Source organism: Pongo pygmaeus, chromosome 6, assembly GCF_028885625.2.
Source record: "Pongo pygmaeus isolate AG05252 chromosome 6, NHGRI_mPonPyg2-v2.0_pri, whole genome shotgun sequence".
In the NCBI taxonomy this organism is placed as follows: domain Eukaryota; kingdom Metazoa; phylum Chordata; class Mammalia; order Primates; family Hominidae; genus Pongo; species Pongo pygmaeus.
The window spans coordinates 149,037,181-149,058,604 of NC_072379.2; the positions used below are offsets into that span (position 1 = coordinate 149,037,181).

A 21,424-nucleotide genomic window follows, 5' to 3' on the forward strand; every position below is an offset into this window, starting at 1 on the left:
GCTCGCTGCGCCTCGCCCGCACCCCCGGAGCGCTCTCGCCGCGCCCGCCCAGACCAGGCCTTCGAACTCGTGAAACGCACGGGGAGGCAGAGGAGGGTGGGCCGCGCTTCCTTCCTGCATCACACGTTTATTTGAGACCTACTATGTGCCAGGAACAACTGGGGTTACCACACCAGCAAACAGGCACGCAAAATGTGACACGAAGGTAGGTCAAGGCTGCGGCGAGCGGGGGCGCGGGCGAAAGACGTGAGGATGTACGGGGGCCTGGCAGCTGCTCTGGCCCACCCACGCCCGGCCGGACCCTCGACCCCTTCTACTACGGGTGGGGTTTCCCCGACTGCGGCCTCTGGGAAAGATGGGTCCCTTTTCATCCCCACCATCAGCCCCTGGCACATGGGACGCGCTGAGTGGTGGCTGTGGGAATGAATGAGTGACAAGCGGCGCGTACCCGCGGGCTTGCACGCCCACAGCCGCCCGGCGGGTCTCCACTCACAACCTCTACCCGCAGCTGGGGGCGGGGACGAGGGGAGGGGGCGGGGACGAGGCCGGAGCCAGGTCCGCCCCGCCCCGCCCTGTCTCCGCCCCCCGCTTCCGAGCCGGCGCCGCGGCACCTTCTGGGAAGTGTAGTCCGCGCCTGCGCCGGCTGGCCGGGCCGCCGAGGCCGGGGGCTCCGGGCGGAAACGGCACCACCAGCCAAGTGATGCGAGGCGCGCGGGGCGGGCTCAACGAGGCCGGGGGCGGGCCCGGGCGCGCCCACCCCCGCCCCTCCCCCGCGGCGCCGGCTCCCGGCCCCGCCTCCTCCTACGCAGACCCGGGCCGCCGCCGACGAGGGTCGCGTGCTCCCGCGCCAGGGGCCGCGCCGGAAACCGAGGAGTGGCGGGGAGGCTGAGCCCGGGGATGGCGCGCCAGGTAAGGCAGGCGGACGCGCGGACCCCTCGGCGCAGTGCGGCCCCGAAGGCGGCAGGGCGAAAAAGAGCTGGGACCCCCCCCGCAACTTCGGGATCGGCTGGGCGAGGCGGGGCAGGCCTGATGCTCGGGGGTTCGTGCCGGGAAGTTCAGGTCCTCGGACAACCTCTCTCTAGCTCTCCGCCCCCGGTACCCACGGCCCAGTCTCCACCTGGGGAAACCCCCTTGGCGTGGCTTGTTTCATTACAAGTTATCCTGGTAGAGTGGGCATGAAGGCCTCGGAGGGAGTGAGTAAATCTCATACTTCTGTTCTCGGTGGAATCCTGGATCCCGGGGGCTGGGGACGTGGAAATGGGGAGAAACAGGAGATAGAACAAACCCCAAGTTTTGTCTTGGGAAGCCTGCAGGTAAGGCGTTTAGATCTGAGAACCGGAGGGAGAGCCCCAGGCTGTGACAGCCTGGGCACCGTTTGGGCTAGGTTGTGTGTGGGCTGTGACGATGCTGGGAAACTCCGGTGCTGATATCAGCGAGGTATCAGGTATCTGGTGCTGATACCAGCAACTGCTCCACGTCCTTCTGGATGGGCACCTGGAGCCAGTTCTGCAACCGTGGTGGCTCCTGAGCTTTGGCCAGTCTGAGGCAGCCATGGATGGGGGGCAGCGTGTGACTAGGCAGAGCAGTAACTGTGCCAGGCCCTTGGCGTCATTAGTGCCCCCAAGCATTTGGGGAGAAGGGAGAGGCCAGGCAAATTGGATGTTGTTGGGCAGGGACAGTCAAGTGTCCTTTTCAGGTCTGGCTGTACAGTTAAGTAGCCTAGGGACACCCTGGCTCAGACATGCCCATGGCCCCATCCTAAGGCCTCCTCATACCACAGTTTCCTGTTCTGTAAAGTAAGGAGTTTGGGCCATTGACCTTTCAGATCTGATGAGGGGAATATCCTCACATCATGTAGCTTCATGGAGAAGGTGGCCAGGAGTGACCTTGGGGAGTGGTAGGTCACAGTCCGGTGGAGAGGAGCGGGGAGGGTCCCCAGAAGCCCAGGGGGATGTGAGCACAGCCTCCAGGTTGAGAGGTCCTGTGGCAGGGTCTGATCTGGGAGCCCGAGCTTGAGGCCCACTGGGAGAGCAGGTCTAGGTTGGGAAGGACCATGAGAGGGGCAGGTCCAGCAGGCACTGAAGCTGCAGTTTTTGTGCTGGGCTGGTGACACGGTGGAAGGGTGATGTTAGGAGGACCAGGGTGCAGCTATGAGCTAGGAGGCTGCCCGGTTACAACAGTCCTGGGTCACCCCAGAAAGCTTTTCTCCATTGGTTGGGGGAAGGAGGTGAAGTAGGGCCTGAGGAGGAAGGCCGGTGGTGTGTGGGCAGAGCCAGCCAGTGGTGGCCTTCCTCCTCCCGAAGATGAGTGTTGTAGCCCAGGTGTTTGCACACTCACACTTGCTCACTCCCTCACACACAAAACCCTCACTCTTTGCTTTTTCTGGGGAGAGAGAGGCCACTGGCAGAAGTGCCTACCCTGGCCACAGTCAGTTCCCATTCTCATTTTGTAAGAATTTTGTCACAAAACAGTTTGTCTTGAGGCTGAGATGGTGAGAGGCCTGGAAAGCATCTCTTACAGATTCCTGGAAGAGCTGGGATATATTTAGCCTGGAGCGAGAGAGACACCGGTGGTCAGGAGCAGTATGTGGAAGAGCTCAGCTGGCGGGCTCAGACCTGCAAGCAAGCGGGCATTAGGCAGACAGGTCTGGCTGCAGTATTACTTCTCATAGCACTTAATATTAATAGTCTCCGCATTTGTTCTAGGCACTATTCCTGTATTTGTTTTGTCTTCACAATATCTCTACGAGGTAGGTTGTTATGATCCCAGTATTATAAATGAGTTCACTGAGGCCCAAATGGGTTAGGTTTGGCTGAGGTCTCGTGACTAGTATGAAACAAGGCAGGGATTGGAATTCTGGCAGCCTGGCTCCTGAGGCTAAGCCCCAGCCACTGTGCTCTGCCCTGGTCTCTGGGTCTGGAACCTCTTAACGGCCACATCAGGTCAGCAGTGGTGGTACCAGTGGAACCAACATAGCTGGTATCATGTTCTTACCCAGAGCTCAGACCTGCCTTGCCAGCTCTGTGTTGAGCCATCAGAATGTCATGTGGGAACCCTCTGCCTGGCATAACCAAAATTCCAGACTCCCAGAAGGAAAGCAGGGGTGTGGCACACACCACGTAGTTTGCTCAATCTAGGCACCTTGAGCCACTCCCATCATTTAGGGAATGGTGGGAAGCCTCCTGATACCTAAATACCTGGAAGGCAGCCTGGGCCCTCCTGGCAAGCAAGCCTTCCTAAGGACAGCAGTCTAGGGCCGCTCTGCGCACTCTTCTGCATAGACCCTGATGTTGGCTACATTTTCTCTGTTCCAAGATGCTAGGAAGACATGTAAATAACTCTTTGAGAGAAGTTTTGGAGGGTGTCTGAGACTGTTCCTGAGAGGGAGTGACCATACCTGGGCCAGAGCTACAGAGGTTTGCTCACGGAGAGTCTGCACATCGAGGCAGGAGGCAAAGGCTGTGGCGTCTCACTGCCCATGGGCCTCTGGGCCTCCAGGCCTCAGGCAGGCAGTCACAAGAGGGGCTGCCCCTTGCCAGGGGTGTAGATGCAGCCTGGCCAGAGGGGAGCACTGGTAGGTGTGACTGCATGGGACAAGTTATCAGCTGTTCAGGGAGAACAGGCAGAGAGCCCGGCAGTAAGTGGACAACACGGCTGCCGGTTAGTGGCAGGGACGGTTTTTTGTTTTTCTTGAAACGGGCTGGAGTACAGTGTTGTGACCTTGGCACACTGCAAATTCTGCCTCCCAGGTTCTCCTGCCTCAGCCTCCCAAGTAGCTATGATTACAGACACCCACCACCACGCCCGGCTAATTTTTGTGTTTTATTAGAGATGGGGTTTCACCATGTTGGTCAGGCTGGTCTTGAACTCCTGACCTCAGGTGATACACCCACCTGGGCCTCCCAAAGTGCTGGGATTACAAGCGTGAGCCATCACACCCGGCCTGGGACAGTTTTTAGAATCACTGACTTGGGTGGGTGCAGTGGCTCACGCCTGTAATCCCAGCACTTTGGGAGACCAATGTGGGAGGACCACTTGAGCCCAGGAGTTCAAGACCAGCCTGGGCAACATAGTAAGATCCTGTCTTTATTAATTAATTAATTAATTAAAATAACTGCCCTGAGCAGATGAAACAAGCGGTGAATTGTCTTTGCTTTATTAGGAGCGTGTTTGTTTTCATTAATAATTCGTTCTTACAAATAAATAGTTTAACATTCATTTCTCAACAGGAAAGACCCTTCCCATAATTTACCTTCTGTTTGCTTAATTTGCACAGTTAATTTTTGCCATAATTTTAAATTCAAGCCTATTGATGCTGGTCATTTTCTAGTGTCTGATGGCCACTTTAAAGTCCACTGAAGGACTTTTTTTTTTTTTTTTTTGAGATGGAGTCTCGCTGTATTGCCCAGACTGGAGTGCAATGGCACGATCTCGGCTCACTGCAACCTCTGTCTCCCGGGGTCAAGCAATTCTCCTGCCTCAGCCTCCTGAGTAGCTGGGATTACAGGCACCCGCCGCCACACCCGACTAATTTTTGCATTTTTAGTAGAGACAAGGTTTCACCATATTGGCCAGGCTGGTCTCGAACTCCTGACCTCAGGTGATCTGCCTGCCTCGGCCTCCCAAAGTGCTGGGATTACAGGCGTGAGCCACTCCACCCAGGCGAAGGATTATTTTTTAAAGAAACATAGACAAAAATGTTTGTGTTATTTTAAAAAGCCACAGGGCAGGAGGAGATGAGTACAGAGAATAGGAGATAGGAGTACAGAGTGTAAAGGAGCCTGGTGACCCAAAGCTTCCAAGGGCAACCCCAGGTTTCTTCTGAGCACTTCTCTAAACCCAGCACACAAACTAGGTGGACAACAAGAATGTATTCTCTCACAGCCCTGCAGACCTGAAGCCCTACGTCACAGTGTGGGCAGGCCACACTCCCTCTGAAGGCTCTGGGCCAGGATCCTTCTTGCCTCTTGTGGCTTCTGGTGGCCCTGGGCATTCCTTGGCTTGTGGCTGCATCACTCTAGTCTCTGCCTGTCTTCACATAGCTTTCTTCTTGTGTGTCTGTCCCTGTGTCTCTTCTGATAAGGACATGAGTCATACTGGACTAAGGGACCCCCCTACTTAGGAGTATGACCTCATCTTAAGTAATTCCATCTGCAGGGACTCTGTTTCTAAATAAGGTCGTACTTACAGGCGTGGGGGTTAGGACTTCAGCATGTCTCTGCAGAGACACAGCTCACCCCCAGCACTGTTTCTTGAGGGGATTCCTGCATGTCAGACCCTGGCTATTATCCTGGAGTGTGCGCCTGGAGGCCCAGGTGGGGTTACCAAGTGCAGGGACAGCTAGGCTGTCCCCTCTGGGATGGAACAACCAACACCCCCGGAGACTGTGCCTGCAGGTGTCCATCACCTTCAAGGACTTGGCTGTGCGGTTCTCGGAGGAGGAGTGGCGGCTCCTGGAGGAGGGGCAGAGGGAGTTCTACCGAGACGTGATGCGGGAGAACTACGAGACGCTTGTCTCTGTGGGTAAGGATGGGAGGCAGCAGCACGTGTGGCAGGAGCCTGGTGGGCGGTGAAAGGGAGGCCGGAGTCCCTGGAACCCGGCAGCCTTAGTCTTTCCACCTGAGAAATGAACACGGGGATCGTTCACGCTGCTGCTGTTTTATATCTCGGGACTGGGTTCTAGGTACAATTCGGTGGGGGTATGCGGTAGCCTCTGAGGTTCCGGCCACTCTGCGGTTCTTTGAGTTTAAGTGGTCGCATGAACGTGCACAGACCTGCAGGGGCTTGGGCTGCTATGCAACTGTGTGCAAAGCAGAGGCCACTCCATTCCCAGGGCCACAGTTCCCTCTTCTTTCCCAGGGACAGCTGAGCTGCTCCCCCTCTCTGCTTTCCTGTCACCCTCAGAGCCTGGAAGAGCTGTCGGGGGAGGGAGCCACGCTGATGAGGGGCAGGAGCCTGCTGGTTGTGGAGGTCCCCAGGGTAAGTTATCTGTCAGACTTTGGGTGTCTCCTCCCACTCATCGGTCCTCAGCCCCGGGCAATGGGTGACCTCAGCCTGCTCAGTCCAGCCTCTCACCTCCCTGCCTCCCCTACTGCAACCTCCCAAGCTTTCACCCCTCACCCCTCTGGGCTGGAAGCCTGTTATGCAGTGAAGCACTCAGAGAAAGCCTGGGGTCACCCTGGAGAGTACCTCCTGCCTCAGGCCCCCGACCCGCCACCACCCTGAAGCCTTATCACAGCCACCCCTGCAGAACCTGCCCCAGCTCCCAAAAGTCCTGCCACGAGGCTTACATCCCAAGACCTCAGATGGTGGATGTGCTCCATTGGCCCAGATTGGGCAAGGCCGGCCATTTAGGGGGTGCCAGGAAAGGCAGAGGGCCCAGATGGTGGGAGAAGTGTGGCGGCAGCCCGCCTGGGCATTCCCCTGGGAGGCAGGGAGATTAATGAGTAATGTAGAACAGAAGAGCCCTGTTACCCAGGCCCTGCCCCCATGCCCTGGCTGTCCCTTGGCCAGAGCGCCTGGCCTGAGCCCAAGTCCTCTATATCTCATGGGACATGGTGTCCCCTCTGGCTGCTCCTTGTGTGGCTGGGAGGATTACGTGAGATGCTGGGTGTGAAAACACGCACATAGGTGTGAGTGCTGAGCAGCTGCAGGGGTGCGGGAGGTCACTGTAGCCTCTCTGCAGGGGGACAGCCCCGGCACAGCCTGCACCTCACCGCCCTGGTGCAGCTGGTGAAGGAGATCCCAGAGTTCTTGTTTGGAGAAGTCAAGGGCGCTATGGACAGCCCCGAGAGCGAGAGCCGGGGAGCCAGCCTGGATGGAGAGAGAGCGAGCCCCGAGGGTAAGTCAGACAGTGGGGCAGCGCACGCAGCCTCCTCTGCACTCCCCATGATGAAGCGCAGGTCCACGGCACTGCACCACGTGTGGGCTCGCAGGCATAGGCCGGGAGGCAGAGTCACCTGCTGTTCCTCATGGCCAGGCCATGTGCCGCCCTCTGAGCACGTGGCCATAGCTGGCGAGAGGGCAGCTCTGACTTTCGCATGGTGGTTTCTGTGTGGGTTTGTCACCTTCCACCCACCGTGGCCCCATTCAGAGCCCAGTGATGACGACACATAGGTGGCTGACATCCTGGTCATTGTTAGCAGTACATGGCAAGGAAAGGGCCCAGAATGTGACAGTGTGACAATGTTGGGGGCATCTTACCAGCTGTTGTCTTCTCCCTCTTTCCCGACAGCAGCTGTGGCAAGAGAACCCTGCCCTCTCCGAGGCCTGCTCAGCTGCCTTCCAGACGGCCCTGCCAGCCGGCCCCACCTGGCCACCACGCCCACCGACAGCTCGTGCTCCAGTGGCCCAACTGGTGACGGGGTCCAGGGAAGTCCTCTCCCCATCAGTGAGTCTGACACAGCAGGGACAGGGAGAACCAGCATTTCAAGAGCCCTGACCGTGGCGTCAGAGGACCTGGACCCTGTGCCCTCTTCATTTTTTTCTAGGACTCAGTTCCCTTGTTGCTCTGTTCTTTTGTTAACAAAGTACCCCAGGGAGCAGGACAACATATTTAGCCTCTGGTGTAAACACCAAAGAGGAGGCGTGATGCTCAGCCCCTGGGGAGCCTCTCATCCCGCCCCGATCACTGAGCACTTTGTACACAGAAAGCCTCCGGCAGTTTCTAACATGCAGGCCCACGGCCAGCAACATTGACCTACCTGTGTGCACTGGTCTATCCTTAGACCGTCGCATCACAGCAACCCCAACTGCAGAGCAGGTCAAGGGGAGCTCCTAGGATTTCTCTGGGGTCTCATTTTATTTTTAAAACTTCTCACAAATTTTGCATTTGTTTGTTTTTATAAAAAAATAATTCAAATTTATATGGAATAAAATTGGCACTCCCAAAAAACATACCCCATTTAGCTGTGGTTTCATCTGGTGTTCAGGGGTCGTCGGGCACACTTGCTCTGGGGTTCTGTGTGCCCTGTGTGTGCCCTGGTTTGAGAAGCATGAGTGTGAGATTGTGGCCTCCATGTTGAGGCTGCCGGCATCACTTGCTGAGCCAAATTCCGAGGCTGGGCTCAGGGGTAAGGGTCTAGGAGTGTTCACAGTGAACCAACAGTCTTGCTGTTTCCAGTTAAACCAGAAAGAAACGGTAAAGGCCCTAGCCCTCCTCGAACAGGGACTTGGGTGGCTGGAGAGGGCTGTCCTCTATGGGAACCAGATCTGGGGTGATTTTCCAGAGTCTGGAGCTGGAGCTAGAAAGGCCCTCTTGTCTTCTCCTGCAACAGAAACTGCCGACAAACCGTGGCCAACAAGGAAGGCAGGCCCGGGAGCCCTGGGCGGGGAGCACAGCCCTCCCACCTGTAGCCCCGGCAGGAGGAAGAGCCACAGAGGACAGGAGAGGGGGACCTCGGAGGCCGGTGAGAGGCGGGCTTTCTTCAGTGGGATGGCGATGGGGATGTGTGTTTAGTTCACACGAGGAGGTCATGCTGCTCCCGCTTGGGCCTGGTGGCAGCTCCACCGGGCAGGCCTTGTCTGAGTTCTCACGGGTGGGAATCTCAGCCGCCTGGAGACCTGAATGCCTGCCAGAGCGCTCCCAGTGTCCCGTCAGGACTGCACTGACCCAGGCCCACCTTGCATGTGCCACAGGAATTTCTCCTGGGAACAGCCCCTTGCAAGGCCTCATCAACTGTCTGAAGGAAATCCTCGTGCCTGGGCCCCAGCACCCCGAGACGTCCCCAAGCTTCCTGCCGCCTCTCCCCAGCCTGGGCACGTCCAGGCTAACCAGAGCAGACCTGGGGCCTGGGAGCCCGCCCGGGGCAGGTGAGTCCTGGGGCCTCAGGCTGAGGTCTCTGAAGCTTGATTTGCATTTCAACAGCGATTCCTCCTGCTCCAAACTGTCTCCCTTAGGGATCGCTGCTGTGTTGCCAGTGTCACCTTTCTGGAGCCAGGTGGCTCTCTTAAGGGCAGCGTTTGGTCAGCTGGGAAAAGGAAATTCGGAAGCAGGCTTTGCCCTGGTTTCTTCCTGTCTCTTCCTCCTCCCAACCTGGGACCCGAGGGGAAGAGCTGCAGAGCTCATGTGTTGCTTTGCATTGACGCCAGGCATGATGCATGGGGTGGGCTTGGGCTCTGGACAGCATGGTGGAGGGCCGGGGCATGGGTCTTGGAGTCAGACCCGGAGAGGCTCCTGATGCCTTGAGCCTAGGCTGTTCCCACTCACAGGGCTGCAGTGAGCTTAGCTGCAGTAATGTACTTATTGTACAACTCCATTTTCCTCAAATGTAAGTTCTGTTCAGGACCCCAGAGCTGTCTCAAACAGTGACCCTGACAGCCCACTTCCTTCAATTTGTCCTCAGAGTGATGCCACTTGTCTGCCTGCAGGGCGACTTCCATGCCTTCCCTCTTTGCCCTGTCCAGTTCTGGCAGGTGTGTGGACCCAGGCACTGGGAAGACTCAGCGAGCCACTGGAAGATCCTCATCTTCAGAATTTGCCCCACACCCTTCTAACTTGTCCCCTGTTTGTTGTTTGTCATGAAGGCTGAGGACACTGAGCTCCAGGTGAAAACATGTTCCTTTTTCCTTTAGTGAAGACCGAGGCAGTTTCAGGGGATTGTCCCCTCCAGGGTCTGCTAAACTGTCTGAAGGAGCTCCCTGAGGCCCAGGACAGGCATCCCAGTCCCTCAGGAGTGGCGAACCGACGGCTACAGGAGAATCCAGGGGCCTGGAAAAAGGGTTCTGGAGGTAAAGGCTTCTCGCTGGGCTGGGAGGGCCCCCAGACATCCTCCATTACCCTGCCCCAGGCAGGGCTGTAGGTGGCCCCCACCATAAACACTCAGGCCCCCACATTGGCCTGTCGGGAAGAGGAGCCAGATGCGGGGGATCCCCACTGTGTAAGTGGAGCGAGCTGTGTGGGAGGGGCTCGGTCAGCACTTGATAATTCTCAGGCTGGCTCTTAGATGAGGAGCTGGACGTTCTGAAAGGAAAGTGGGGAGGGAGCAAGATCAAGAAATGGAGGATGGCGCTCTAGCCCAGCACACACGTAGCTCCTCATCGTGATTTGGGGTCCTGTGTGTTTGGGTCAGGTTTCTGCCATGTGTGTGAGAGCTGGGAACCCCAAATCCTAATTATACCCACCCAGCCCACACATGGGTTCACGTTTCTGTGCATGTCACCTCAGCTCGTTAGCTTCTCAGAACAAAGCCGTGAGCAGCTGGGTTGAGTCAGGTGTGCTGGCCATGGAGAAAGACATGATTGTTGCTGTCTGGGGAGGGCCGACTTCATGCCTGGTAGAAACCTTGGAGGTACCCCAAGGGGCCATGGTAGGGGAGGAGGTGTGTGACTCAGGTCTTTGCTGGTGATTGACAAGTGACAGCAGTCTGAGCCGGTGACTGCCATGGAGGCACGGGGGCTTTGGAAGCCCCTCCTAACCCTATAAAGGCCTCAAGGGATTCTCAGGGTGAGTCCAGGCCTGAATCTTGGGCTTCCCAATGGCCTCCTCCCGCAGGGCCTGGACACCTCCTGACCCCTCCTCCCCGTCCTGGTCTTGGAGCTGGCGGTCTGCTCTCTGTGAAGATGGAGAACAGCTGGGTCCAGAGCCCCCCAGGACCTGCATCCTGTCAGCCTGGCAGGCAGCCCCTCAGTCCCTCAGCCACTGGAGACACCAGAGGGATCCCCCAACCCAGCTGGGGCCCTGAGGCTCAAGGTGAGGCCTGAGGTTGGCTGCTCTGGTGGTCTTCCCCATGGGCTTGTCAGTCCCTGGCAAGGTTCCACTAACCCCAGGGAAGCAGCTCTCAGCAGGGCTTTCTTCCCAAGCAGTGATCCCAAAGCACTGCTTGGGATTCCCAAGCAGTGAATCCCTTCATCCATGGCCTCCTCAGCCCAGGCCTTTATCCAAGCCCCCGCTGCCTCAGGGCCTTCGTTTTGCAGTGATTCCTGGCCCCAGAAGCTACCCCTGCTGACGTGTGGCCCTCCTCACTCCCCTCCTTTCTTCGTGCCTTCCAGGGAGCAGGGTTGGGGACCAGAGCCGATCAGTCTCCCACAGAAGGGTTTCCTGCCTGGCAGGTGCCAGAGCCTGGTGCAGGACTCGTCACCCCTGCAGAAAGCACGTTGGGTAGAGCCAGCCAGGGGTCTGATGGGCAAGGCTGGAATGTGTGGGAGATGGTAACAGGGTGCTCTCTCCTGTTCCAGCTGCCAGTGCCTCAAGCTCACCACTAGAAGCCCTGGAAGCCTGTCTGAAGGGCATTCCCCCAAATGGGTCATCACCTTCCCAGCTGCCACCCACTTCTTGTTCCCAGAACCCCCAGCGAGGAGACTCTGGGTCTCAGAGGCCTGAACTGCAACCCCACAGATCACACAGTGAAGGTAGATTGTGGCCATGGGCACGGGGTGGCATGTCCCTGAGCGCGGCAGCGGAGGCAGGTGCTGAGGACTGTCGGGTCGTTGTGTTTGCCGGCCTCCTGAGACACAGGCCCGTTCCCCCAGGCTGCCTTTCATACTCACCCCCAAACAGCTGCCCGCATGTGCTGAAAGCCAGTGCAGATCTTCCTGCCCTACTTCCTTGTCTCAGAACTCTCTCCAGTCATGAGACTCACTGTGGGTTTCTGTGGGTCACGTGCTATGGGAGTTTAATTAGTGCCACAGGGAAAGCCTAGTGGGAGATGCTTTGGGGCAGGGTCTTCTGGTGCCCGTGTACCCCATGGCCCAGGGGTCTCTTCTCCAGTGAGCCTCCTGGTGACCACAACTGTGCTGTTCCCTACAGAAGCGACCAGAGAGCTTGTTCTGCCTCTGGGTCTGCAGGGCTGTGTGAGAGATGGCCCCACCCGGCCCCCAGCCCCCCGAGGAACCCCCACCAGCTTCTCCTCATCCAGCAGCACCGACTGGGACCTGGATTTTGGGAGTCCTGTGGGGAACCAGGGGCAGCATCCTGGAAAAGGTGAGCTGGGCCAGCCCCAGGCTGGGGTTCATCCTGGGAGAGGACTCGAGGCCCCTTGCCCAGTCCCTGGCTTGACTGGGTCAGACCCCCATGCCCATGCTGGGAGCAGAGCCAGGGATACTGAGGCAGGAGCAGATGCGGGACTTATCTTGGGTGGGTTGTGGGAGCCTAGGGTGGAGAGGAGCCTCTGTTTTAGTGACTTGTCTCAGAAGGGACAGGAAAATGTCTAAGATTTCTTTTAAAATCTTTTTGGGCTGGGCACAGTGGCTCACGCCTATACTCCCAGCACTTTGGGAGGCTGAGGCAGGAAGATCAGTTGAGGCCAGGAGTTTGAGACCAGCCTGGGCAACAATAATGAGACACTGTCTATACAGAAATTTTTTTTTTTTTTTTTTTTGAGACGAGTCTAACTCCTGTTGCCTAGGCTGGAGTGCAGTGGCGCAATCTCGGCTCACTGCAACCTCTACCTCCCGGGTTCAAGCGATTCTCCTGCCACAGTCTCCCGAGTAGCTGGGATTATAGGTGCCTGCCACCATGCCCAGCTAATCTTTGTATTTTTAGTAGAGAAGAAGTTTCACCATGTTGGCCAGGCTGGTCTCGAACTCCTGACCTCAGGCAATCCACCCGCCTCAGCCTCCCAAAATGCTGGGATTATGGGCATGAACCACCGCACCCAGCCTGTACAGAAGATTTAAAAAATTATCTGGGTGGAGTGGCACCTGTAGTCTGTAGTCCAGCTACTCAGGAGGCTGAGGCAGGGGATAACTTGAGCCCCAGTGTTTGAGGCTGCAGTGAGCTATGTTCACACCACTGCACTCCAGCGTGGGTGACAGAGTGAGACCCCCATCTCAAAAATAAATACATAAAAATTTCATTTTTGCATTGAATTCCTTACCCCAGCCACAAAGAATTGCCTGTAATATCAAACTGACCCCCAACTTAGGAAGACGTACAGTGAGGTTCATGTCAGAAACATTTGGTGTTTGGTGACCTGTGCCTCCCCCGGTCACTCCAGTCGAGTTCCTCCTGCAGACTTGGGGATCTTGCAAGACTCCAGCATCCCCTCTTGGCCTTTTTATCTCCCCCACCTGGTTAATCCGAGTCCTCTTGGTCTGTGTTGTCCTGCCGACACCAGTCCCTCCGTGCTCACCTGTGTCCTGACCGCCAGTGTATCTACTGAACAGGTCTCTCGCAGCAGCCACAGCTCTGGCCAGGCCTGTGGGGCGTGTAGAACAGGCCTGGGGCTTGCCGGTGTCCACAGCAGCCTGAATTCCCAAGCCCCACTATGGGTTAGCCCCTTGGGTGTGGGGCTTTTCTCCCAAAATGCAAGTGACTTCATAGGTAATATGATCACATAGCTTTGTTCAAAAGCTATAAAAGGTTATGTGGGAAGAATGAAGCCTTCGGCACTCCAGCCCCTCCTGCCACTGCTGTGAGTTCACTCCCCTCCTCCTCACACAGAGGGCAGCATCTATACATGCCCCCTCCAGGCTGCCTTTGTCATCAGCATTTGTCTTTGACCCCTTTCTATACTTTTCATATTCCTTGGCCACTAGCACCAGTTTCTTCTTTTGGACAGCAGCGTGGTATTCGGGAACATGCTTCATGTGTCCTGCCTGGGTAGACTTTGTTTACTAACTAAGTAACCCAAACTGCAGGATATTTCACACTGCCTGTCAGAAGCTTCCAGCCAACTCCCAGCTCCCTCTGTTGCCCCAGAATTCAGCTAATGTGCTGTGGAGAAAATGCATGTGGGGGTCCTCTGGTTTCCAGCCCGTGGACATTCAGAAGTTCTGAGGGTTGCCCTCCCGCCCTGTGCCTGGGCCCAGAGTCATCAGCAAATGCTTTCGGGAAAGAGAGTGGCAGCACTGTCCGCTTTATTAGGAAGGGCTCTCCTCACTCTAGAGTTTCAGTCCATCTAGTTCCTGTTACTCGCACAGCTGTCACTGGAAATAGGATGTTTGCAGTGTATTTAGTTCTTTCCTAGTTGAGTTGCATGCATGTTGGCCTGCCATGGCCTAGAGGCCAGGGGGCCTGTGTTGTTCCCCTGCTGTGAGTGGTGAAGGAAGTCTTAGCACATTCCATCTGTGGGGCCATCCCCTGTGCTGGGGACACAGGATGTGTCATCCCTCACGGTGGTGGCAGCTGAGTGTGCTGAGGAGGACTAGAACCCACACCTGTAGCCAATGCCCTCGTGACAGCCGCAGGCCAGGCTTCTGTGTGGGTGGCCGGGACGGGCCAGGCTTCTGTGTGGGTGGCCGGGACGGGCCGGGCTTCTGTGTGGGTGGCCGGGACGGGCCGGGCTTCTGTGTGGGTGGCCGGGCCGGGCCGGGCTTCTGTGTGGGTGGCCGGGCCGGGCCGGGCTTCTGTGTGGGTGGCCGGGACGGGCCGGGCCGGGCTTCTGTGTGGGTGGCCGGGACGGGCCGGGCCGGGCTTCTGTGTGGGTGGCCGGGACGGGCCAGGCTTCTTCCACGGCAGCCAAAGCAGGGCCACCCCAGAGCCAGGACTGACACGTCCAGTGCTCTGTGCCCAGCACCCCTGTGACCCCCCTTCCCTGGACACAGCAGAAGATGGGGGGCTTCTGCAGTTTGCAGAGATTGAGCTACAGCCCCCCTCATCTGTGAATGTTTGATCTTCACAGGAAGCCCACCAGGAAGCTCCCCGCTGCAGGGTCTGGAGAATTGTCTAAAGGAGATACCTGTGCCTGTGCTGCGGCCTGCCTGGCCCTGCTCCTCAGCAGCAGACAGGGGACCGAGGAGAGCGGAGCCCAGGAACTGGACAGCAGACAAGGAAGGTAATAGTGGCTGCCGGGGCCCTGGGGGTAGACAGGGCTGCTCTGAGGATGCCCTGGGCGCTGCACCTGTGGGCTCAGATCTGCTCCTGAGCCAACATGGTGCTCTGGAAACAGGCCTGGGCAGAGCCTTGTTGGAGGCCAGAAAGCCAGATAGTCTGCAGCACACACGTGTAGACCTGCTGGCACCTTAGTGCCACTGTCTGCAGCTCCACCATCCTGGCTGGAGCTGGCTCCTTGTGGCTGGGTGTCCTTGTCCTGGCCATGCCATCCCCATGAGCCTTGGTGTCTGGGCACCAGTCTCCAAGCCCAGGGGTCCACGCAGCTGGGTCTGGGAATAGAGAGGTTCTGGAGGGTTCGGGCACTCCCTGGAACATGGCAGATGGGTGTTTCCCACACCTGCTGCTGCTGTGCCTGAGAGCCCAGCAATGGCAGAAACTGTTCCCTGTCCCTTCTTCTGTGGCAGCACAAGGCCCCGTGGGGCTGACAAGCCTTCTGATTTCTCATTAAAACAGGACTGAGGGCTGAGGCCTGCGAGTCAGCCCGTCTCGGGCAGGGTAGGGGAGAAGCGCCCACCCGGAGCCTCCGTCTGGTCAGCCCACAGGTGTTCACCTCCAGCTGCGTCCCCGCCTGCCACCAGCGGGGGCTCAAAGACCCTGGGGCCACCAGGCCAGGAGTGTGGAGGTGGCTCCCAGAGGGTGAGCTGGCACCTGCCCTCGGTACTGACAGCCCCGCTTCAGTTAAAGTGTTTGACAAGGAAATAGACTTCCCTCTCTGTCCCTCTGTTTCTTCCCCATCTCTCATCCTTTCCCCAGAGGACAGAAGCTGGTGCCAAACAGAAACTGAGGTTCGCTAAACAAGAAGATAAAGTGTCACAAAGTGCTGACAAGGAGCGGGGTTGGGGAGATCATTGTTTGTGTCCATCTATTGGGTTTCTCCAGTGGAGAAGCTTCTTGCGGGGCTCCTGCTGTCCACTGCTGCTGCTTGGTTTAACTTCCAGCAGAATTCCTTCCTAGACCTGCCGCAGGGCCTGCTGGGATGCTTTTGCTGAATAAATGCGGTTTTGCTGGCCCTCCCATCAGACGAGGATGGGCCCTAACTGAGCCCCACCCTTGGGCTGCTGGCCCCTGTGAGATACTGGGATGCAGGCCTGTGAGACCTAGGCCTGGCTAGAACCTGACTGCTAATGGCTTCTAAGGACTGGAGACTTCCAGAAATTTCCCCAGCAGACTTTCCAAAGCTGCTGGGGTCCTGGCCAGGCTCTGGCTTCACTTTTGTCCTCTTTCTCTGGCAAGAGAGGCAACCATTTAGGGTCCCCTAGAACTCATGCTGAGTGTGGGCTGAGCTGGAAAGGGGACCGGTTCTGTGTGCTCAGACACTAAGGCAGAGGCCTGGCTCTCTTCAGGCTGATGACAGAGCACTCTCTGGTCCCCTGCCCAGGGTCTGCCCCCAAGCCCTCCCCGCTGCACTGCCTGGAGAGCGCCCTGAGAGGGATCTTGCCTGTAAGGCCCTTGCGCTTTGCCTGCGTGGCAGGCCCCAGCCCCAGCCCCAGCCCCGGCTCCAGCTCAAGCTTCAGTGGCTCTGAAGGAGAAGACCCGAGGCCAGAGCCTGAGCTCTGGAAGCCACTCCTCCAGGGTGAGTCTGTGCGGAGAGGGAGGATAGGGGGGTGTGTGCCAGGGCGCCAGTCACCACTCTGATGCCAGCTTTGTTTGTGACATTAGAGAGGGACCGCCTTCCCAGCTGTAAGCCTCCTGTCCCTCTGTCCCCATGTCCTGGTGGGACCCCTGCTGGCAGCAGTGGCAGCAGCCCTGGTGAAGACCCCAGGAGAACAGAGCCCAGGTACTGCAGCGGCCTCGGTGCAGGTGAGCCTGGGGTCTCCTGAGGGGGCGCCCATGCGTCCCCCAGAGGGCCAGGAGTCCAGACTGGATCCTCTGAGTCCTGCCTGTCGCTTTGCCTGGCTCTTGCCAGGGAGTCCTGCACATTGGCTGTACTTTAGTTCCCTGTAAGGTGAGCTGTGTCCAAGAAGGAGGGCGGGGCTGCTGGGGGTGCTGGTGAGCAGCTGTGGGGAGGTCTGAGCCACTCACTTGATGCCATGTACACGGTGTTTGCACTTGCTAATATACATGCGTGCATGTAGACAGATATGGATGTATTTATACAATAATAGTGTGCGCTTTTAAAACTTGGCAATCAATAACAAAAGCCTCAAAAGTGAGATTTCCCCAGCTGGGGGGACTTCTTGGAGAGTGTCCCATTAGGAAAGCTAGAAGAAATGCTGCCTATTGCCCCAGGCCACCTTGCTTCTCAATCTCACTGTGACCCACTGTTTGATCCTAACAGGAAAAGCAGATGGGACAGGAGACAGGTCCCATTTGCCTGGGAGAAAAGAGAGTTTAGAGAGTACCTGCTGTCCTGGCCCCCTCAGGAGTGCTGGAGGACGAGGACGAGGAGGGAGAAGCAGTGGTAGAGGATGGGGAGAAGGAGGAAGAGGCCAGAAATGGTCAGGGGAGGGAGCTCTGCCCAACTCCTGCAGCTGACTCCATTTACAGGCATTGGCCCTGGTCTGTGTAGACCCGGGCTGTACCACATTCTTCACTCCCCAGTGGGCCTAGCGGAAAATGGCAGAGTGGGCTGGGTGTGGACCACAGGATGCCCCAGCACGCCCTTGGAAGTCTCACTGGAGCAGGACCCACAGATGAGAGTCCTTTTTCCCAGCTGCTTCCCCAGCCGCCTCCTCCTGCCGGAGCCCCCTACATACAGGGCAGGAACACCACACACACACACGCATCGCAGCGGGCCCTTCCACCAGAATTAGGCTCCCTCATGGGCCAAGTTTCCGTCTTCTATCTCATTTAATCATTGTTTAAAAGTTGAGAGTTTGATATTGTTTTAGGGTATGTCAGAATGGCTCTGGCCAAATGATCGTCTCCCTGCCCCAAGGTCTCTGTGCTCTTTCTGTAGGTACAGCTGGGGATCCCTGCCCAGTTTCTCGGCTGGAGAAAAGGCCCAGGGTTAGTGAAGCATCCAGAGGCCTGGAGCTTGGACATGGAAGACCCAGAGTTGCAGGTGAACTGGTGGCTTCCCCCATTCCCTATGCACGGGCCAGGACCCAGAGCCCCAGCTTAGGGAAAACAGCCTTCCAGGGTCATTGTTTGGGTGATGGGTAGGAAGTCTCACCTGTAAGGCACTTCAGGTTGCATATTTCCTTTCAGTGTTTTATTACAGAAGCAGTTGGGATTTTCATAAAAGCAGACACACCTTTTAGAGGTGGAAATTGAGAAGTGAAGAATCAAAGTTTGGGGCTTGAGGGGACTTTAGAGAATAGGTGAGGAAACTGAGGCCAGGATGACCTGGCCATGGTCATTGTGAGAGGGTTGGTTCCGTGTCACACACCTGCCCCTACGGACTCATGGTGGAGACATGCAGGGGGCCTGGCACCTAGTGCCCTGGGTCACTTGGGGACAGTCCCACACCAGGAACTTTCAGTGTGGCCTGCGGAAGGTTCTCTTACTGGCTCAGGGTGTTGGCTTCTGTCCAGGCGCCACCGCTTTGCTGAGAGCTCTGAGCTGCCTGGGGCCACCAAGCCTTGCCTGTCCTCTGTAGAAGTCCTGGCTGGGGTCTCCAGGCCGAGATCCTTGTTGATGAACTTGACCAAACAGCGGTGGGGTCCTTTAGCTACTCCAGTCTTCTCTTTTTCCTCGGTTTAAAGCCCTGGAGGTGCCGAAAAGAGAAGGGCAGAGCCACAGCTGGGGGCCCAGAGAAACAGGGAAGAAACCATCTCTGCACCCAGCCTGAGGCTGAACAGGTTAGGAATGGCAGGTGCCTGGCCAAGCCTTTCCTGTGGTTTGCCCAGGGTTGGGACCAGTTCCAAGGGAATTTAGGGCGAAGGATTAGGTGATCTTTTTTAAAAAAAAAAAAAAAAAAAAAAAAAAAAGCTTATGACTCCTATGAATCTGTAACTTCTGAATAGGGAGAGTAAAAGCAGAAGCGGGTGGGAACCCTTGTGGTTTGCCTGTAACGAAGAGCACTGAGTTCTGGAGTGGCCCCAGGGTCATCCCACAAAAAATGCGCAGAAGACCCTTGGCTTGCCTGGCCCTCCTGGCCCATCTCCTGGTGCTCCCACGGCCTTGGCCTCATGCTGTCTCAGGGGCTCTGGACCCTTCTCACTGACTCCTAGGGCAGGGTGCCATTTGGTCTCATCAACAACACAAAGACCCACCGATTCCTAGAAGGTGGGAAGACCGCAGTTTAGGAAAGCCTGGTTACCATGGAAACCCAACCTGTGGTTGATCCTGCCCCCCAGTTTGGGGAACAGCCAGGAGACGTAGCCAGTTTTCATGCCATAAGCATTGGCATCTGCGTTCTCAGGCCTCACCCACCTTCCTTCCTTTCTGGAAGCTGGGCCTTGGAGGAGGCAGAGTACTGAGCGCCCTTGGTTCACGGGACCTCTGGGGAGAGAAAGGTCCTTACAAACCAGGAACTCTGACCGGTCCTTGCTCTGGTTTTAGCCAAGACCCATGAGAGGCTGCTCCCCCAGGGCCCGCCTGAGCCGCCCAGCGAGTCTCCCCCTCCGGAGCTGCCCCCTCCTATGTTGCCAGCCTCCTCCCTGCAGCCACCGTGCCACTGTGGGAAGCCCCTGCAGCAGGAGCTGCACAGCCTCGGTGCTGCCCTCGCGGAGAAGCTGGATCGGCTCGCCACGGCGCTGGCAGGCTTGGCTCAGGAAGTGGCCACCATGAGGACCCAGGTGAATCGGCTGAGGAGGCGCCCCCAAGGCCCTGGGCCAATGGGCCAAGCTTCCTGGATGTGGACCCTCCCACGGGGAACTCGCTGGGCTCATGGCCCTGGTCACAGACACCTGCCCTACTGGAGGCAGAAGGGACCCACGAGGCCTAAACCAAAGATCCTGCGTGGCCAGGGAGACAGCTGCAGGGCTGGTGACCTGCAAGGACTCTCCAGAGGGACCGCTCGCCAGGCACGTCTGCTGCCTCCAGACGCTCCCCCGGCAGAACCTCCTGGGCTCCACTGCAGCTCTTCCCAGCAGCTGCTGTCCTCTACACCCAGCTGCCATGCTACGCCGCCTGCACACCCCCTCCTCGCACATACCGGGGGCCACCAGAGCCCCCTTCCCCCTTTAGTGCCTGCTGCCTTACCCCTGCAGGGAGCCTCTCCTCCTGCAGCCAGTGCAGATGCAGACGTGCCGACCTCAGGAGTGGCACCAGACGGGATCCTAGACCGGCCCAAGGAGCCGAGCAGCCTGCTGGGAGGAGTGCAGAGGGCCCTCCAGGAAGAATTGTGGGGTGGGGAGCACAGGGACCCGAGATGGGGGGCGCATTGATGGCATTCCTCTTCTCCACATCTGCTCTTTCTTGCCGAGGGTGCAGTGGTGGTGTGGAAGCCCTGTCACCCTCCCAGGGGACGCCATCCCAGGCCACCCTCTCCCAGGGGACGCCATCTCCCTTACTGTTGCTGGGAGCCTGGCCCTTTGTCTCAACTGGGTAGAGCCCCCAGGTGCTGTTTGCTCAGGAGGCTGCTGTGGGGGTGCCTTCCTCAGCCTCTGGCCCTCTTGGCTCAGATTCAATCAAATGTTGCTTCCCTCTCCTGTCTTTCCCACTGGAGCTGCCCAAGCTTGTAGGTGGGTGGTGTGCACAGGCCACGTGTGCCCCACATATGCAGGGGGTGCCCCACACAGCTAGAGCAGCCAGGAGAGCGCCTCCTAACCACCAGCCATTCCTGATCTCAGGAGCCATGAAGGGCTGGGCTCTTGCCTTCCTGGAGTAAATATTGGCACAGATTTCATTTGAGAGAACTCAGCCCCTTGGTCTAAGCTGGACTTACCTCTGTGGATTCTGAAATTAAAGAAGGGAGTTGCTAAGGAAGGCCCTGACTCCTATAGAAGGGAGCTCCATGCGGGCCTACACTGGGGCGGGGCTGGTTGTGCCACCAGCACGCTGCCTCATCTCCCAGACGTCCTCGAGAACATTCGAGAGTGTGCCAGGAAGGGTGGGGCAATTCCCACAGGACTCCCGGGGCACACTCTGAGTCCCCTGGGGCTGCCACACAGAGGAACCCTGACTGGGCAGCTTCAACAGCAGCACTTATAGTCTCTGTCCTGGAGGCCAGAAGTCTACAATCCAGGTGTCAGGGTCAGTTCCTTCTTTGGGCTGGGAGGGAGGATCGGTCCCGGGCCTCTCCCCTTGGCCTGTAGATGGCTGTCTTCCTGTTCAGATGGTGTTTTCTACACAGCTGTCTCCAAATTTCCCCTTCATATCAGGGCAGCAGTTGCATGGGGTTATGACCCACCCTAATGAGTTCATTTTAACCTGATTACCTCTCTAAATACCCCCTCTCCAAGTGAGCTCACATTTGGAGGGACTGGAGGTTAGGCCTTCACCATACACATTTGGGGAGGGGCACGATTAAGCCTGTAACACACCGAAGGGGCTGGGCCAGTCTTCCTGGTTTTGTCTTGGGAAAAGGCATGACCAAGTATCACTAGCCCACTTCTGTCCTGGTTACCGGAATGTGCCTGCTCCCAGCCCGCTCAGCTGGCACTTGGCAATGCGTTGGAACCAGCCTGCCTGTCATTCCCTTGCATCATCTTCCCAAGAGGCAGAATGCAACCTGTGCGCCCCCAAATCCCTTATTTGACCTGAGGTGGCTTCAGGACCTGGGTGTGCACCTGTTGCCTGGCAGGGCCAGCCTGGTGTGGGCTG

The 21,424-nt window shown here is 57.5% G+C and overlaps 1 protein-coding gene across 22 annotated transcripts; it reads left to right on the forward strand.

Moving 5' to 3' along the window:
* The first annotated feature begins 643 nt into the window (after positions 1-643).
* Positions 644-20,587, forward strand: KRBA1 (KRAB-A domain containing 1). 22 transcript variants are annotated; one of them, XR_008503545.2, is made up of 18 exons: positions 644-909; positions 2,706-2,749; positions 5,384-5,523; positions 5,860-5,979; positions 6,686-6,841; positions 7,235-7,390; positions 8,277-8,408; positions 8,638-8,811; positions 9,574-9,729; positions 10,493-10,690; positions 11,176-11,349; positions 11,747-11,920; positions 14,562-14,714; positions 15,227-15,409; positions 16,152-16,346; positions 16,433-16,550; positions 17,673-17,777; positions 19,220-19,350. XR_008503545.2 is itself a non-coding variant. In XM_063667951.1 (18 exons), exons 1-18 carry the CDS (start codon positions 898-900, stop codon positions 20,044-20,046), a joined length of 3,240 nt encoding a protein of 1,079 aa, XP_063524021.1. In that variant the 5' UTR covers positions 644-897; the 3' UTR covers positions 20,047-20,587. The 22 variants fall into 22 exon arrangements, 15 of the variants coding, with proteins under 15 accessions (XP_063524021.1, XP_063524022.1, XP_063524023.1 ...); XR_008503546.2 differs by having other exon boundaries at positions 7,238-7,390; XR_010127010.1 differs by having other exon boundaries at positions 5,905-5,979; positions 7,238-7,390.
* Positions 20,588-21,424: the final 837 nt, after the last annotated feature.